The sequence below is a fragment of the Mustela erminea genome, chromosome 13 (genome assembly GCF_009829155.1).
Source record: "Mustela erminea isolate mMusErm1 chromosome 13, mMusErm1.Pri, whole genome shotgun sequence".
In the NCBI taxonomy this organism is placed as follows: domain Eukaryota; kingdom Metazoa; phylum Chordata; class Mammalia; order Carnivora; family Mustelidae; genus Mustela; species Mustela erminea.
Genome location: NC_045626.1, coordinates 55,029,894 through 55,048,450, shown reverse-complemented (window position 1 = coordinate 55,048,450; position 18,557 = coordinate 55,029,894). Strand labels below are relative to the sequence as shown.

Below are 18,557 nucleotides of genomic sequence, written 5' to 3'. Positions count from 1 at the left end.
ATTTGACTCACGGGCTGCTCTTGGCAACTCCTGTTCTAGGCAGCATCTGACTACATTTAGACTAACCTGACTTAACTCCACATTTTGATTTTTCCACTTTAGGTCTTCAGCTTACTGTGTGACTTATTTAACCTCTTTGTGTTTTTCAACACATGGATATAAGAGTAATATTGCCTCCTTCATGTTAGACATCTAGTTCAGGGCCTAGCATTTACTGAGCCCAGAAACAGAAGCCACTAACTTGCCTTGTTAAAGGTAGCAGCAGCATAGAAAGGGGGTCGGGGAGCATGCAGCCCCTTTTTTTCCACTGGAAGTAGCAAAATCCAAAGGACAAGGCAAGTGGAAAATCTATGGGAGTAGCAGAGACTATTGGATGACAGTGGCCAGTCTCCCCAACAGAAGCAGTGATTCTCTAAATTGCGCACTCCTGTGTAGAGGGAATCAGGGGTACATAGACACACATTGACATTTCTACTACACCAGCAATCACATTAATAAAAGACTTTGAAGGTTGTTTGGAGCACCTGGAACTATGATAAAAAGGTATGGGCCAGGTTTCAAGCAGAATTACCGTTGAAAGAAGTAATACCTGGAAATTTCAATGGTATGGCCTTTTTAGCTAAAATACAAACAAATAATCTTTGGCACATCACTGGCCTAATCATCACCAAACATTTCTGCTGCCCGCCGGCGTGCAGGAGACTCTTTCCAGATGCAACACTTCAATCACATTTCCTCTGCCAGCAAGAGGAAGTCCAATACTTGAGAACAGCGTGCAAGGCTCTCCACAACTTGGCTCCAGCTTGTTATTTTAGCCTCACCTCCAAGCCCTCCTTTCCCTGCACAGTGCAGGTGTGTCGGCCCAGTAGGTTGATGAGCCTTTTTGTGGCTGCTGAACATCCTCTCTCTTACTGTGCCAATGCCTGGTCTGCTGCAGCTCCTGCTTTTCTCCCACCTTAATTTTCTAGAACTTTACAAGCCCGCCGGTCCTGCATGTCTTCCTTCTTTTAGGACCAGACCCAACTGCATCCTCCACAGAGTCCCCCTCCTGCCTCACTCCAGGCCATCTCTCCCTCCAGCTGTCAGAAGCATTCCTGACTCTCCCTTTCTTTTGCTGTGCCTTGTGACAGCTTCTTGATGCCTTCTCTGAGTGCTCCGCAAGCCCTGGACAATGATGCACAGTGTAGGGGGAACCTGGATTTGGAGTCTGCAGACTTAAGTCTTCGTCTCACCACTGACTCACCAAGATGGAAAAGTGGTTTAGTGTCTCTGAGCCTCCATTTCTTTATTTATATCCAGGGTCTTATACCTCTACCTTAGAGAGCTTTTGTGAGAATGAAATGAGGGTGAACAGAGTGAAGATCTTGGGTCCTTAGAAGGTGCCTGTCTCCCTCAGGAAATGTTACTGAGCCTGAACTGATTACAGGGTTTGACTTGGTGTATCTCCCTAGTGATGTAATCACTTTGAAAGCAAGACTGTACTGAAATACGTCTGTAGTTAACGGCAGTGCCTGGAATTTTATTTTAAAGCCACTCAGTAAATTTATTTCATTTATTTTTAAATTGCTTTTTAAAGTCCCCATCAAAGTTATATAAGGCATCCTAGCTTCTATTTTTCAAATTTTGAAGATAGAATCAAGATCTTCATCAGGATCTATTGTAAAGGGATGCTTTTAAGATGGTTTGAAAATCAACTCAGTTTCATCAGATTTGTAAAGTTTGGGGAATATACCCAAACAAATATTTGCCAAAATATATAAGCAGACTAAAATGGTACTTTTTTCCATTTTATTCTTTGCAAAATGACAACACCATGGCTATTGAGTACGCACGCTGTGCCTCTGGCTTTCCATGTTGACCAGCTCTCTCCACCAGCTGTTCACTGCCTAATCACCAAGCCCTCTTTCTATTGCTCATATTCTTTCCTACAAGGAGATAAATAAATCCTGATGATCTGTATATATGCAGAGCATAATGAAAATTAAGCGTATTGATTAATGAAAGTATTCCTCACATTTTTGTACACATCAGTGCCGAATAAAAGTTTGCAAACTATTTTATAATACAGAGTTCCGCGAATTGTTCAGTCTCCATTTTGCACGTTGGGAAGCTAAGACCTAAGCTGAGAGTTTAGAAATGAGCTCCAGGGTACAAGCCTAGAGCCTGGATGCAGGTTTTCTCTGCCGAGGGTGCTGGTCTCCCCACTACACTGCAGCTTTACTACCCAGAGCAAGCGTGTCCCTTCATTTTAAAATCCACGGTGGGATAACAGAAGAAATTCTTCCTCTGTTTCTTGCATTTTTGATTAAAAATTGTCTAACAGGGGACAACTAGATGACTCAGTTAAGCGTCTGCCTTTGGCTCAGGTCATGATCCTAGGGTCCTGGGATCAAGCCTTGCGTCCAGCTTCCTGCTCAGCAAAGAGCCTGCTTCGCCCCCCTCCCACTGCTTGCTGCTCCCCCTGCCAAATAAATAAATAAAATCTTTCTTAAAATGTCTAATGGTAAAAATATATATATCTAATAGATAGAATATGTTTTTACCATGACAGATATTATAAATATAATGTCATAAATAGATAAAATTACCTCCAATTATGTATAAGTCACTTAGATTCCTGTGTAAGGTTTTGGTGACTGAATCAGTGTCCTCATCTAAAACAAAAATTGAAACAGTACTTGAAAGCTTGTCAGTGAGGATAAAAGGAGAGAGCTGCTGTACAAGTGCAATAGGAAAATGCATTTGCAAAGCAAACCATTACAATTTTCATGAAAATCATAAATATATAGAGATAAATTAATCAATGATTTCAAGGTCTCTCTACTCAAAATGATATTTGGTAATTAGCAACACTGGAAAAAGTTTCATTTTAGAAACTTCCATATTCATTACAAACCATGAACCTCAAGTTTTTAATAAAGTTGCATGACGGAAGAGTTACAAAATTAGTCCTTACTGCATACAGGAGCATTTTAAAAGTTAATTAATTCTCTGACATTCAACCGTATAACTAAATTACTTTATACAGTTGTTTAAGCACAATGTCTATAATCTTCTGATTAAAATAAGAGCTAAAATCATCAGTAGCAGTTACTATTTACCCACTTGCTAACCATACCATCCCTTATAATCCCTGATAGCTCCTTCTCAGAACCTGAAGGGATCATCCCCCAGAGAGTTCTAGAAACTTTCTGCTGTAACAGACTGAAAGGGGGTTGGAGGGGGGGAGAGCTTTCAGGTTGCAGGTTTCAAAGTTAGATTTTCTGACGGAAAATACCTTTTTAAAATCTTTAACTGAAGAATTGTAACAAGGCTCTGTGCAGCAGAATACCTGCGAATTCACTATTGTTTAGCCTGTGGTTTCTATTTAAATTTGTGCTTCTGTCATGATTTATTCTTACCTCACCAGATAATGAATCTAGATTTTATTTCTGTTCTTTGCCCAGACTTGTACAGCAGGCAAAGTGTTTGAAAATCAAAGGAAAAGAAGATATTGACTTGGATAATCTCTTCAGAGGTAAAAAAAAAAAACCAAAAAACCAAAAAACAAAAACACTAGCAAAAACACAGACTGTGCTTTTTGTTGTGAAGAATGTCTGATTTATTTGCCGGGTTGGTTTTATCATTCCAGGAGGGGATAGTGGAAAGAGCTTGACGAGACAAGAAGAGATTTGTGTTCTAGTCCCAACCCTACAGACAAGTAGGTTCTAATACTTCTCCACCCCAACCTTGATTTTTTCATTTTTAAAGTGAAAGAACTAGACTGTAATTTCTGTGATCCTCATTCGTGATAAGACAAATCAAGACCTATCGAAGTAAAGGTCTCAGTGGCGGAACTTCTCTGCCATCTGCCTAGGGCATGAAGGAGCATCTCATGGCATTTTTATATGTTGAGGAACTGGAAAATGTATCTAAGTATTAAGACACCCAAGAAAGTTGTTGGGCGGCAAGGGGGTGGCGGGGGCGGGAAGCTTTGTTTAAACTTAAAACTAAAAGCTGAAGGATTATTAGTGTAGGAAAAATAATTGCACGTTTTCATTTAATTCTTTTTCTTTCCAAATAAGTTTCGCTCTTTTAGATAGAATTGCATCTATAATTTTGAGGTTATACTGTAGCAAGCTAGCTAAGGAATAAGTTTCCCCTCAGTTGTGTTCTTTCAGTGCAATAATTTTTATTTAATCAGATGAAAACATTGGTGACTTGTAATGAGTATCCTATGTCTTCAGCCATAGTAGTTTTGCATGTTTGTATCTCCCAGAACACGTCAGGAGCCCTGTTTCTCTTACAGAGGGAAAGAAAATTAGTGAGTTTTCTGCTGACTTGGTAAAAAATGCAGCAAATTAAAACAACTCGGTAGCACTGCACTCCTCTCCAGTATGATTGCTTACTAGCCTTTTCTTAAGGAAGAAAGAGTGCTTGGCAGCCATTGTCCAAAAAGAGCTCTGACCTCTCTGAGCAGAGCTAACCCATTCACTCCAGGCAGGCACCAAGCTCAGCTCCCGGCCGAACGACTCCTGATTCCATCTCAGCCACAAAGAGAGGAGGAATCTTTTCCGAAGAAAATGGAAGGCGGTGAAGTTACTTTGGTTTCATTGTGCATCTACACTTTGCTCCCTAACCAGAAGCATTTCTGGGTAATATCATCAGATCTGAACGTTGCCTTAAATAAAATAAATGACTGATATTTTAGAAACTGCTCCATACAAATGTTCTAATCCATCTTACAGAGCCTCCGTTCTGTAAACAACATGTGTTTTGGAGCCGTATAAGGAGCTCTTAAAAAGTGTCAGTGTTTTAATTCATATTTTGACACTTTTGAAAATATCTCCACAGAGTAATTATGTATATGTTCCTGTTAAAACAGATACACAGTCAATTTTGTAATTCACATAGTAAAAGTAGTAATGAGGATCATCCTTATAAAAATAGAAAATATCACTAGCAAAATACATTTGCATAATGTGAAAGATGAAATCTCTTCTAACTTATTCACTGTGTACTTATTCTTTCCTGCATCACTTTTAAAAGGTTTATAATGCCGACCTTAAAAATAAAACAACCAGTTATTTTACCAGCAAAATGAGTTTACTTAGGAATAGCAAGGAATTGTAATTAGGGACAAGCCATCTCTGGTAAAAGCATGGGCAAATCCAGAGAACAAAAGAGAGGAACATTGCTTTATAGAGAAAAAAGAGGAAGTTGCTCTGAGCGAAAGTTGTTGCAGAGAAGGGAGAGTTCAGGGTGTGATTGTGACATTAAACAATTATTTACTATTTTGCTTTTATTTTTTGCAAGCCTATAAATCTGAGCATAAATTCTAAGTTCTTACGCTTATTATTGTTCTGGGTATAGATATGAATAAACTCTTTCTTAATTCATCAGAGTACTTTTTTAAAAAGGAAAATGGGCTAAAATGTGTTCTCCATTTCTCCTATGAGGGGAAATGCTGTACTTCTGATATTTAAAGATTGTGTGTACGTGTGTACACATGCATGTGCAGCTTGTGTTTTTCATATCTTGGGTGTGTTTTCAGTTTTTACTTGGAAACATCTTTGTTTCCTAAATGATTTTATTCACAATTCAATTCCTGGCAGATATAAAATTTAAAAACCTACCCATAATTTTCAAGAATACTTCTTAGACATACGATTGTCTTTCTTTCACCATAATAATGATTAAAAGTAAGATTGGATGATAGAAATTTTTAATTAGTCATACAAATTTATTGAGGAAAACATCATTATCTGAAAGGGTGTCTGGAAGTAAAATTGATGGAAGTTAGAGTTTGTCTTCCTAAACTACAGGTTTGCAGGTAAGCCTGTCAAGTGTTATGCATGAGACATGGCAAATCGTAGTTCTCTTTGCCGCCTTTTGTTAAGTAAAATAATGCATGATGATACCGTTGCCATATTTGCTGTGCCACATTCCTTCTTTGGACTTGAGTTGGGCATCTGCGTGGTGACCTTTCAGGGTTTTACCTTCTCCATGAATGTTCCACAGATAACTGCATAAAATCTGCTCCTTTGAGTACAAGTTGAGTGAAGCTGATGAAAGTGCATTTCCATCAAGTATAAAGGACCTGTACATCTTAGCAGTCTGCCCTTTTGCTCACTTACAAAGCCCAGAACCAGAGCAGCTAAAACTTAGCTACTGGGTACCACAGACACATGTCACTGTCTAGGCCACCGCAGTGCCCTGCCCCAGGGGACATCTTTGGTATTGTAGAATGTTCAGCTAGAAAACCTGTATTTTAACTGTTTACTATCTTTTGTTCTCAAATGTGTAACTAAGGCTCATATTTTTACAAATCCAAATATTTCATCAGGTGAAAAATAACACAATATAAGCATGAAAAAGGTAAACATTGTTAATAAATCCCTCACAGATTTATTTTGGATCTGTAATTCACCTTTTTGTTTTGTTACTAGTATAGAATCATGTTTGGTAAACTAGAGTTGAATTTTTCCTCTAACTGCATGATGTACATGGCTCTCATGTACACCTGCTATGTTCTTTTATTTTTTAAGTAATAATTTTAGACGAGTTCAGGAGATTATTCTCACTTAGTCACCATATGGGTCAAGAAATAGACTCTGAGCAGAAGCCTCCCTCGTGCAGTCCGGTTACCACCTCCAGTCAGGACATCACACTTCTGATTCCTGTCACTGTCACTGTTGCTTTGCCTTGTTTTGATCATTTTATCATTGAAATCACACAGTATGTATCCATTCACGTCTGACTTTTTGCTAACATTACGTTTATGAGATTCATTCGAATCATTGTTTGATTCTTTGCTTATTCTTAATACTGCATATTACTCAATTTTATGAAGATGCCACAGTTTATCTGTCCATTTTAATATTGGTTGCTTTCAGTTTTGCCCTCTCCACAGTGGTGCTGCTAGAAAAGTTCTTTTATGTGATTTGGTGGACCTGTGTGTGCATTTCTGTAGGGTACAGACCGAAGAGGGAAATTTCTGGGTAATTGAATGGGTTTGCATTTAGGAGCTGGTGTCAAGTATTTTTACAAAGTGGTTGCACCAACACATTCTTGCCAGCATGATTTGGGACTTGCAGGCACTCCAAATCCTTGTCAGCAGTTAATACTCTCAGACCCTCGTCTTAGCCAGTTATTTGGGTTTGCTGTGCTAGTTAATCATGCTCTTAATTTCGTGTTTCCCTGGGGCCAAATAGGCTTGAACACATTTTTGTGTTTATAGGCTATTTGAACATCCTATTTTTGTGAAATGTCTTTCCCATTTGTCTTTTAGATTGTCCCTTTCTTATTGATGTATAGGAATTCTTGATTTCTGTAAACAAGTCTATTTTTGGTTAGATATATTACAAGTACCTTCTCCAGTCTATGATTTGCCATCTCACTCTCCTAATGGGGCCTTGTGATCGATAGAAAGTCCAAAATTTAATAGGGTCCATTAATCCTTTCCATTTTGGTTAGCACTGCTAGTGTCCTGTTTAAAAAAATTTGCCTATTATACATTCATGAAGATATTCTGCTGTTTTTTATTCTAGAATCTTTACTGTTTGATCTTTCAGATTAAAAATCACCTAGAACAGATTTTTTATACATGACATAACAAAGGAGCCAAGATTCACTTTTTATATGAATATTCAGTTGACCCAGCATCATTTAGTAAAAAAGACCTTCTTTTCCCCATTGCTTATCATAAATCAAGTGACCATATATGTAGAGGTCTATTTCGGGATTGTGTGTTCTGTTCTATTGGCTTGTCTGTTCTCGTGCCAATACCATGCTGGTTTAATTACTACGACTTTTTAACTTTATATCATAAATCCTGATAGCCAAAAAGGCCACTTCTCCAATTTTGTTCTTTTTCTTTGGGATTGCTGGGCTATTCTTGTTCCTTTGCATATCTAAAGAGCTTGTCTATTTACATATACACACACACCCCCCCAAACAACTTACTCTGATTTTGACTGGAATTGCAGTGAAAGTATAAATCAATTCCAGATGAACAGGCATGATCTCCTTCATGAGCCTGGTACATCCTTCCTTTAAATTTGGCATTCTTTAATAGTTTTCAATAATGTTAGGCAGTTTCTCTGAGCCAGGACCTCCTGTGTAATGTTGAATAGAAATGTGATAGCAAGGTATCTTTGTCTCATTCTCAGTCTCAGGAAGAAAGTGTTCAGAAGTTTACTTTTAAATATGAGGCTTACTGTAGTGTTTGTAGTGCCCTTTAATAGGTTGAGAAAACTGCCTCCTCTTTTAGTTTGTGTTTTTATTTTTATGAATAGGGATTGAATTTTAGCAAAGGCCTTTTTCTGCATCTATTTGGATGATCACATGGTTTTTCTCTTTATTTTGTTAATGTGGTGAGTTACAGTGATTTTTTTTTATTTAATTTCATTTCAGTATAACAGAATTCATTGTTTATGCACCACACCCAGTGCTTTATGCAATACATGCCCTCCTTAATGCCCACCACCAGGCTCACCCAACCCCCCCAACCCTCAGTTTGTTTCTCAGAGTCCACAGTCTCTCATGGTTCATCTCCCCTTCTGATTTCCCCCAACTCACTTCTCCTCTCCATCTCCCAGTGTCCTCCATGTTATTCCTTGTGCTCTACAAGTAAGTGAAACCATATGATAATTGACTCTCTCTGCTTGACTTATTTCACTGAGCAGAATCTATCCCTGTCCGGTCCATGTTGCTACAAAAGTTGAGTATTCATCCTTTCTGATGGAGGCATAATACTCTGTAGTGTATATGGACCACATCTTCTTCTTAAGGAAATGTCTTGTTGAGGTTTACCATATTTTTTGGAAAAGTCTGGAAGTTTTATGTGTCTTACTTCAATGAATTTCAATAAATAAATATTCATGTACCACCACCTCAGTCAGAACTTAGAACCAGTATTTCTTTACCAATACAGGTAGGCCTCACCTTGCTGAATATGCAGTGAAATAATTCCAGTCCCCTAACAACACAATTCAGCTTTCAGTTACCACAGTATGTTAACTGTGGACCATTGCATAAAGTGCTAGCCCTTTAGTCCACAAATCACCACCTAACTCACAGATCAGCCTAATGATCAGTGACCAATAATATCTCTTCTTTCAGAGGCTGTCAGTGACTGGCCTGAGCACTTCTGTTATTCAGTTCACATACTGACAGCAAAGCATGGAGGGTATGGCCTTCTTGCTCCCAGAGACAAACACATGGGATGTTTTACTTACGTGAATACTCCATTGGCCCCAACTTAACGAAAGTATAGTAAAGAAACAAAATGAAAACACTGGAAGTGAAAGTCTAATCAAATGTTCACAGATTTATAGAAAGAATAGCCTACTCTGGAGCTGCTGGCACTGCCCTCGTTTGAGAGACACTAACTGTGCTGCCAGAGGGACTCGGGGAGAGCAGACTCCTGGACCTAAAAGATAAGCTGCTGGGACAACCAGATGAACATGTTCTGCGGGAAGAGCCCTTCACGTTAAAGGGACTTGCAGAGATATTCAGAGCATTGTACATGTGAAAAATAAGATGGTAGAAACTGACCCAAACTCAGAAAGGAGTATGACAATTTACCAAAGCACAGAAACGATGCTTGCTCTGTATCGTACATAGAGGACATGAGGAAAACCAACACTGCTCGCCTCTGATAACGTTTTTTAGAAAGAAATATAACGCTTTATCTCAATGTTTTTAATGTTTTAAATCACAGTGTACTAAAATTCTTACTCCTTCTATTGTTTAAATCTCCCTAAACAACTATAATCAACAGTAAAATATTTTTAATATTTTGATCAAAATTTGCAAAGGTCATAGAGAATTCAGTTTTCTCCATTAATTATTAAGCTCACCTTGTATTTAGCTCATGCTGAGTGAGAACATCTGTATTTTATAAAGGACATTTTCAAATATGTTCATAAGAGAAGTTGGTCTGTGAATTTTCTTTCTCATGAAGACCTCATTGTGTTTTGGTATGAAGAGTCTGATGACCTCATAAACTGAATTGGGAGTGTGTACTCTTTTTTCCATTTCCACAAAAAATTTATGGAAGAAAAGTGACATTTCTTAACTATTTAGATAAATTCACCAGAAAAGCTATCTGAGCCTGGAATTCTTAATGGGAAAATTTTAATTATAGATTCAATTTCTTTAATAGATTGAGTACTTTAGATTTTTAAAATTTCTTACTTTGGACTATGTTGATTTTTTTCTACTGTGCATTTGTTTTCTCTTTTATTAATTTCTGCTATTATATTTCAGTCTTCCTGATTTCCCCTTTTTTTGTGGTTTATTATTATTGTTTCTCTAACTTCTTTAAATGATTGCCTGGATAATTAATTTTTAAGTATGCACTTAAAGCTATTAATATTAATCTAAGATCACTTTCCAACATTAAACTATTTTTGATTTATCAGATTTCATAACCACTTAATTCAAATTTTTTCACATTTACACTGTGCATCATTTTATCTATGGGTTGATTATTAATTGCTCACTTCCAGATACTTGTGGGCTTTATTATCTTTATTGGTTTCTAGCTTTATTCATGTTATTAGATCTTTATTTTTACTGATACTACTTTTACTTTTCTTTTCTTTCTTATTTTTTTGTCTGCTTGTTTTTCTGCTTTTTTTTCTTCTACTGGTTCCTGAGAGAACTGTGTTAAATCCCTCTTCTATGATTGTAGAATTAATGATGATTTCTCCTTTTTCTGTATATATTTTTTCAGGCGGCGTTATTAGGTTAATGTAACTTTAGAATTATTTTATATTCCTAATCAATTTCTCTTTTTATAATTTTGAAATGTATCTTTATTTATCCTAGTATGTCTTTCCCTACAGTCTGCTCTATCTGGTATTAATGTTAGCACATCGGTTTTCTCTGGTTAACATTTGGATGGTTAGTGTTAGTCTTTCCATCCTTTTATATTCTCATCTCTGTGTTTATATTTCAGTATGTCTCTTGGAAGTGGCATGTGATACTTAGTTTGATATCCATCTGAATACAGCAGTCTTTTAATTAGAATATTTAATACATTTATTTGCAATGTTATCACCATTAAGATGGGTTTATAGCTATCATTTTAATAATTGTTTTCTATTTTTCTTAAGTGTCATTTATTTTTATATTTCTTGCTTTATTTTTTATTCACCAAGAATTTATTTTATTATACTATTTTCCCTCTATTACTTTGTTGTATGTACATTCTTTTAGTAGATATCATAGCTAGTATAATATCCATCATTGTATAGGATCATTTTTCTTCTGTGAAAGTTCCTTTTTATATTTCCTTTAGAGTGTCTCCTAGCTATGTTTTTTCTTTTCCATAAGTATCTTTCTTTTGCCCTAACTTTTGAAGAATATTTTTGCTGGTTATAGAATTCTCAATTGCCAGTAAATTTTTTTTCAGGTTTTAAAAAGATGATATCTTATTGTCTTCTGACCTCCCTAGTTTTCCTCAAGAAGTCATTTGAGGTTTTATTATGTCTCCTTTGAAGAGAATGTGTGTTGGGATGTATCTTGTTGTCTCCAGCTGCTTAGAATATTCTGTTGTCTTTGATTTTCAGAAGTTTTATTATGAAGTGCCCAGATGTAGTTCCCTCTATCTTTGGGGGGGTTCATATTGCTTCTTAAGTCTGTAGGTATATAACTAGGTTTCATTATTTTGAAATTTTTTTGACTTTTATCTCTTCAAATATTGCTTATGCCCCATTTTTCTCCTCCTCTTGATATTTGATCTACAAATATATTACACTGTTTCTTGTTTATATGTCTTATATGCTGTTCTCTGTGTTTTCCTTTCTTTTTGAACTACATGCTTCAGTTTGGATTTCTTTTTCCACTAATCTTTCTTCAGGATCACTAATATTCTCTTCAGTAGTCTCCAGACTGCTCTCCCGAATGAATTTTTAGTTAATTCTTTGCATATTTCTGTTCTAGAATTTTCACATTATGATTATTTATTTGAGAGAGAGTGAGAGATCGGGGGGAGGGGAAGAGGGCGAGAGATAATTTCAAGCAGATTCCTTGCTGAGCACAAAGCTTAATCTCATGACCCTGAGATCATGACCTGAGCCACCCAGGTGCCGCAACACATTATGATTTTTAAACTGGGTTATAATTCTCTAGTAAAATTCCCTGTTTTGTCATCTGATTTCTTAAACACATTAGTCACAGTTATTTATTCTGTGCCTTATAATACCCACCTGAATCATCTGTGGGCCCGCTTTCCTTGTCATCCTTTGTAGGAGGGTTGGTCTACTGAAGCTACTCCATCATACTGAGGGTAGAATTTCTACCATATTCTTGCTTAACAGCCACAAAATTTCACTGGGTGATTCTACCAAAATTTATTTAATTAAATGCTCATTCATGAATATATATATATTTTTTTGCCTTTACATTTCAAAGTCACAGTAAATACCCATACAATTATATGAGGACATTTGTGGGAATAACCACCACTGAAGGAGTAAGTTGTTGCTCCTTACCCTGCACACTAAAATAGAGTGTCTGAGAGAAGGAGCTTAATAGCAAATTGATATTTATATCAACTGTGGGGTCTTGGTTTTGGGGCGTGGTTTTTTGAAGTTCATCTTTGAAATTAGTGTTCTCTCTGTCCAAGCATCTGTCTCACTTTGTGTGGCATGACCCTTCAGACCAGCAACAACCCTAGCTACAGCTCCACAGACCCTGATGGCTCAGTTTGGAAATGCCCTGTGATCCCTAACAGTGAATTCCATGCTTACTACATAATTTTTTCATTAGGTTAGAGACTACCACATGTCCTTTAAATTGGGTGAAAATGCATTCTGCCATTTTTAGTTTAGGTGAAGGATAGATAGAAACAAATTATCAGTGTATAATACACTTTGTGTATTGTATTATTTAGAAAACCAACTTATGCTATGAGCTGTGTATACATTGAATTTTAAGAGCCTTCTTGGGCTTCATGCCCCATGGGTTTTCTCTCACAGGGAACTGAGGGGAAAAGTGACTCTGCCACAGCATTCTAACTGACATTGTTGGCCTAAGGGAATCATCACAGGTAAAAGAAATTGTTGGTTTCAGTTTTGATGTATAAGTCATCACTCTCATCCTCACAAAAAAGAAGCTGAACAGACTGAAAATCAGCAACAGTTTCAGGTCTATCAGAGAGTGGAGGTCCTGCCCTTAAGGGAAACTATTTTGCCAATGGTTTATATGTCCTGGGGGAAAGGCAGTTAAACAACTCCAATCCCCTCTTGCTGTGTGTCTCACATAAGGGAAGGGAAAAAAGAAAGTCTAATAAACTCCTCTAAGGCCACAGGCACTCACACCCATAAACAAAACAAAATAAAAAACAAAAAACTTGTTTTAATCATAAGATACTAGACCTCTTCCCCAACCAGTACATTGACCACCACATCAATAGGATGCAATAAAATAACAGTAGATTTATAACTGAGAACTCTGAGACACAGACTTTGTTTAAGGAGTTGCTAGAGAAACCCAAAGACAATAGAGACAGAAACAGGATTCTAGAGGAAGCTGGAACCTCTGACATCCGACATGTACAGATGAACTAAACATTGAACAGCCTAACTGCTTGTTGTTTTAACATATAATCTCACACCAAAGACATTTTACCTAAGTTCTTATTACCTGATACATCCTGTCTGACTTTCAACAAAAACGACAAGGCATGCTAAGAGACAAAACAAACCCGCAACAGACTGAAGAGATAAAGCAGGCATCAGAAATAGGCTCAGATGTGGCAGACATTTTAGAATGATCAGACTGGGGATTTAACCATGATAGAGCTTTGTGATTAAGTAACTATGATAAGAACACTAATGGAGAAAAGAGAATATGCAAGAATAGAGAGGTAATATAGGCAAAGAGATGGAAACTCTAAAAAGGTATCAATAGGAAAAGCTAGAAATAAAAAGCACTGTAAGAGAAATGCAGCATGCTTTGGGTAGCAGATAGACCAGATAGAGCCAAGGAAAGAATCGGTGAGCTTGAAGCGATGTCAGTAGAATTTCCCACACTGAAAAGCGAAGGGGAAAATGAAAAGGTGCTACAGAATACCCAAACTGAGGAACCATTAGAAAGAGTGTAAAATAGGTGTAATGGGAAGATCTGAGGAAAGATAAACAAGGGCAGAAGAAATATTTGAAATAATAATGGCTGAGAATTTTCCAAAACTGACAAGACACCAAACCCCAGATCCAGGAAACACAAAAACACTAAGGAGGATGAATATGAACAATTCTACACCTAGGTATGCCATATTCAAACCAAAGAAATTGAAGACAGAAAATCTTGAAAGAAGTCAGAGAAAAAAAAAAATCCTTACCTATAGGGAAGCAATAAGAATTACACTTGACTTTCTTCAGAAGCCATCTAAGCAAAAGGAGAGTAGGGTGAAATATTTAAAGTATTAAAAGGAAAAAAAACCCCACAACCCACAATTCTGAACACAGGGAAATTATCCTCCAAAAGTGAAGGAGGAATAAAGGCTTTCTCAGACAAAGAAAAACAAAGGAAAAAGGAGATTTATCACCAGTAGACCTGTCTTGAAAGAAATGTTATAAGAAGTACTTCAAAGAAAAAGAAAATGATATGAGTCAGAAAGGCAGACCTATATAAAGAAAGGACATTAAAGGAGTAAACAGAAGTAAATTAAAATCTCCTGTTTTTCATATTCTTAACTGGTCTAATGAATCGCAGTTTTTTCAAATGCTTTTTAAAATCATCATAACAATAATGTATGAGGTGATTCTAGTTTATGGATAAGTGAAATGAATGAAATCTTAAAGAAAGTATAATTAATATTCCAAGAAAGGAGAGAAAACCAAATTACATAAATTTTCCATTAAAATGAGAGAAGGGAGAGAGAGAAAAAAGACAAAAAACAAAGACATCACAAGTGCAACAAATTCAAAATGGATCACAGATCTCAGTGTAAGATACAGAGCTATAAAACTTCTAGAACACTACGCAGGAGATAATCTCTCTGACCTTGTGTTTGGCAATGAGTTCTTAAATACAACACCAAAGGCACGATTCATAAAAGAGAAACGTGAGAAGTTAGATTCCATTAAAACTTAAAACTTCTGTTCTGTGAAAGGCACTGTCAAGCAAATGGAAAGACAAGCCACAGACAGGGAGAAAATATTTGGAAAACATCTATCTGATAAAAGACTTGTGTCCAAAATACACAAAGAAGTGTTAAGAATTAACCATAAGAAGATAGCCCACTTTTTAAGAGGGCAAAGATAGGAACAGAAGCATCAGCAGACATAGACCTAAATGAGCACACGAAATGACGCTCAGCGTCCTATGTCATCAGGGAACTGCAAATTACAACACCATGTGCCTACACACTTGTTGGGATGGCCCCAATTCCCCAAACCAGTGAGGTTGTGGAGCAACAGGGGCTGTCACTTGGTGCGGCTGAGAACACGAAACAGCATGGCCACTCTGGAAGAGTCGGGAGGTTCATTTCTAAAACTAAACACAGAACTATCATAGGATCCAGCAGCATTCCTGCTCCTAGGTCTTTACCCTAGTGAGCTTGAAACTCATGTTCACACAGAAACTTACACACAAATGCTTATAGAAGCTTTGTTCCTTATCACTAAAAGCTGGAAGCCACCAAGATGTCCTCCAGTAAGTAAACTGTGGTACATCCATACAGTGGAATATTATTAACATTAAAAAGAAATGAGTTAAAACTGGCATATTGCTAAGTGAAAAAAGCCAATCTGAGAAGACTGTGTACTCTATGATTTCAGCTATATAATTTTCTATAAGAGGCAGAACTGTAGAAATGGCAAAAAAAATCAGTGGTTTTTATGAGAGGGGAACCGTAGGGAACTTCTGTACTATCAGGTCAACTGTCTGTAAACCCCAAACTGCTCTCAAAAATAAAACATTAATTTTTTTTTTAATGTAATTGTAGTACTTAGGATCTCTGTGATGACTCGGCAGTCCTTGGTGTGATGTGGGCCAGAGAGAGGGATGAATCAAGCTGGAGTCCATGGGGCAAGGTAGGGAACTATTTGCAAGGGACTAAAAGGTGATTCTAAGGACAGGAGCTTGGTACCCACAATTAAGTCAAGACAGACATTCTGACAAGTGAAAAGAAACATGGTGTAAAAGGCATAAGTAATGAATCTTCTCAGTTTAGTCTGGGAAGATAACAGCCATCGCAGAGATATGTAGCCCGGTAAGACCACCTACATGATACACTGGTTCTTCTGGGGCGTTGATACTGCCTTTCTTCTTGCTAATGCTCTCCTGCAGGCAGTCTGCTGCTTTCTTCAGATGTCAGTTAAAATATTAATAATAAGAGCTTTCAAGGGAGAATTGAATATAATAAAAGTTTCTCATTAAAAAGGAGAGCTTTACTTTAAAAAAATAAATAGCAGAGCCCTGAGTCCCAATTCAGAGACCAGCTGAGATTAGAGGTGTTGAGATAGAGCTTTTGGAGGTGCCGAGATTTGAATGATGAGTTTGTTTCTCTGCCAGATGCTCTGAAACTCCTACACTCTTGGGCTTGCTAGAGCTTCAGCATGGCCGCCAGTGAGGCTCAAAGCAGGAATAAAATTCTTGGAAGTAGGTGGAGGGGTCTGGATGCCTCTTAGCCTTCTTTCTAGGATATCTTGAGCTTTTTTTTTTTTTTTTAGTTTATTTTTTAATATGTTCTATATTATCTTTCCAAAAATTCCCTTCATCCTGCTTTTTGAGAAAACTTTTCTTGTCAAGTTCTAGAAGCCCTTGAAAATGAGAAAGCCAGTTTTTGTTTTTTTGATGGACTCTAGACATAGTTTATAGCTTATGGATTTTGAATACATAAACATTATTGACAAAATATTTTGAAAATTCGAATGTGGAGAAAAGTTATAGTACAAGAATTTAAAAAAAGTTTGAAAAAAATCTGCCTTAATAAGTAGATATTTATTTTTAGTTATAAGGCTTGAAGGACTGACAACTCTGAAAACTCAACTCCACAGCACCAAGTCTGGTGCAGTGTGGGCAGCCATGCCATACGCTTCCTTGGAGTATTCCAAAAATAACCCTCTCAAACTGGAATCTGCCTCTGACACATCCTCTTCCCCACACTGACACCGTCCGTGGTTATGGGAGAACACAGCTTTCCCTATCCCAGTCTCTTCAGCCGGCATGCTTAGCCGGTCCCCTGAACATTGTCAGGGGATGGAGTGCAGACACCAGTTGTCAGCTGATGAGCCTCTACTTGTTCTCTGTTGAGAGCTGTGAAGAGTGGACAACCCAGAGACAACCAGAGAAACAAATTTTTTTCTAGAATACAGTCACAGCTTGTATTCCAACACTGCACCGTAGTCTTTCTCCAGACTCAAAATGGGATTCTTGGGTTTTTAGATTCAAGCGCATCATCCCAGGCAAGGTGTCGGGGGAATTCTAGTAAGTTTGCCTTATTCCCAGATTTGGGGGATGTGGATATTCCCTTCCCAGACCCTCTGAACGTGGAAGATTCCCATGACTGTGGGTAGAGTGGATGTTCCCCACAACAGATCATTTGTCTCTTTTGTTTGCCAGTTCTCCCTGGGCATTTACAGGCTTCTCTCCCTCATCTCTAATTTTAGTGCTAAAGGGAAATATTCCCAGGCTACAACAAAGAAGCTTTACCTATCCAATATATCGGGGATCAAAGAAAGAAAGCACCCGAATCCCTCCAACAGGCTGATATTGGGCGACACATTTTTTGCTTTGATGACAGGTGCTGAAGCTTTGAAACAAAGCAAAACAAAACTGCCCAGATGCACTGTCTCCCTGAAGAGAACATGCCTGCTTTATAGGGAAAAGTTTTCTAACCTTGGGATTTATACCCTATAAGGATATAGTTAATAAGAGCTCAGGGCTCATTCTAAAGGATACAGCAGAAGGGTTAGAGAGGAGAGAATGTTCAAGATGCTGGAATAGCTAAGGGAATGAGGTGGTAGAATTCCTTTTCTTAAAAGCCCTTCACCCAAATGTTGTCCTGGGTCCCTCTATGTAGACAGGACTGCTATTCTGACATTTCGTGACTGTGGAGAGAGAACACGTAAACGGTGATGCCAAGCACCTTGTGTCTAAATAGAGAATCAGAATCCGGTATCTTGAATATATGTAAATGATTCTCAACTATATCATCGGACATTCGTCACTGTAGATTTCTAAACTAAAATTCTTTGGACCTAAAAATCATTACTGAGGGGTGCCTGGGTGGCTCAGTAGGTTAAGCCTCTGCCTTCAGCTCAGGTCATGATCTCAGGGTCCTGGGATCCGAGTCCCGCATCAGGCTCTCAGTTCAGCAGGGAGCCTGCTTCCCTCTCTCTCTCTGTCTGCCTCTCTGCCTACTTGTGATCTCTGTCTGTCAGATAATTTTTTAAAAATCTTTAAAAAAAAAAAAAAATCTTTAAAAAAATGGGAGCGCCTGGGTGGCTCAGTGGTTTAAGCCGCTGCCTTTGGCTCAGGTCATGATCTCAGGGTCCTGGGATCGAGCCCCACATCGGACTCTCTGCTCAGCAGGGAGCCTGCTTCCCCCTTTCTCTCTG

The 18,557-nt window shown here is 37.7% G+C and overlaps 1 protein-coding gene across 7 annotated transcripts in view; it reads left to right on the top strand.

Annotated features, from left to right (window-relative positions):
* The window catches only part of L3MBTL4 (L3MBTL histone methyl-lysine binding protein 4), a 453,724-nt gene that overhangs the window by 348,067 nt on the left and 87,100 nt on the right, over window positions 1–18,557 (top strand). For 4 of the 7 annotated variants that reach the window (XM_032309584.1, XM_032309583.1, XM_032309586.1 and 1 more), the window contains 2 exons: window positions 3,447–3,517; window positions 3,632–3,700. In XM_032309584.1, the coding sequence (XP_032165475.1) occupies window positions 3,447–3,517; window positions 3,632–3,700 (140 nt within the window). The other 3 variants (XM_032309587.1, XM_032309589.1, XM_032309585.1) reach the window with 3 other exon arrangements.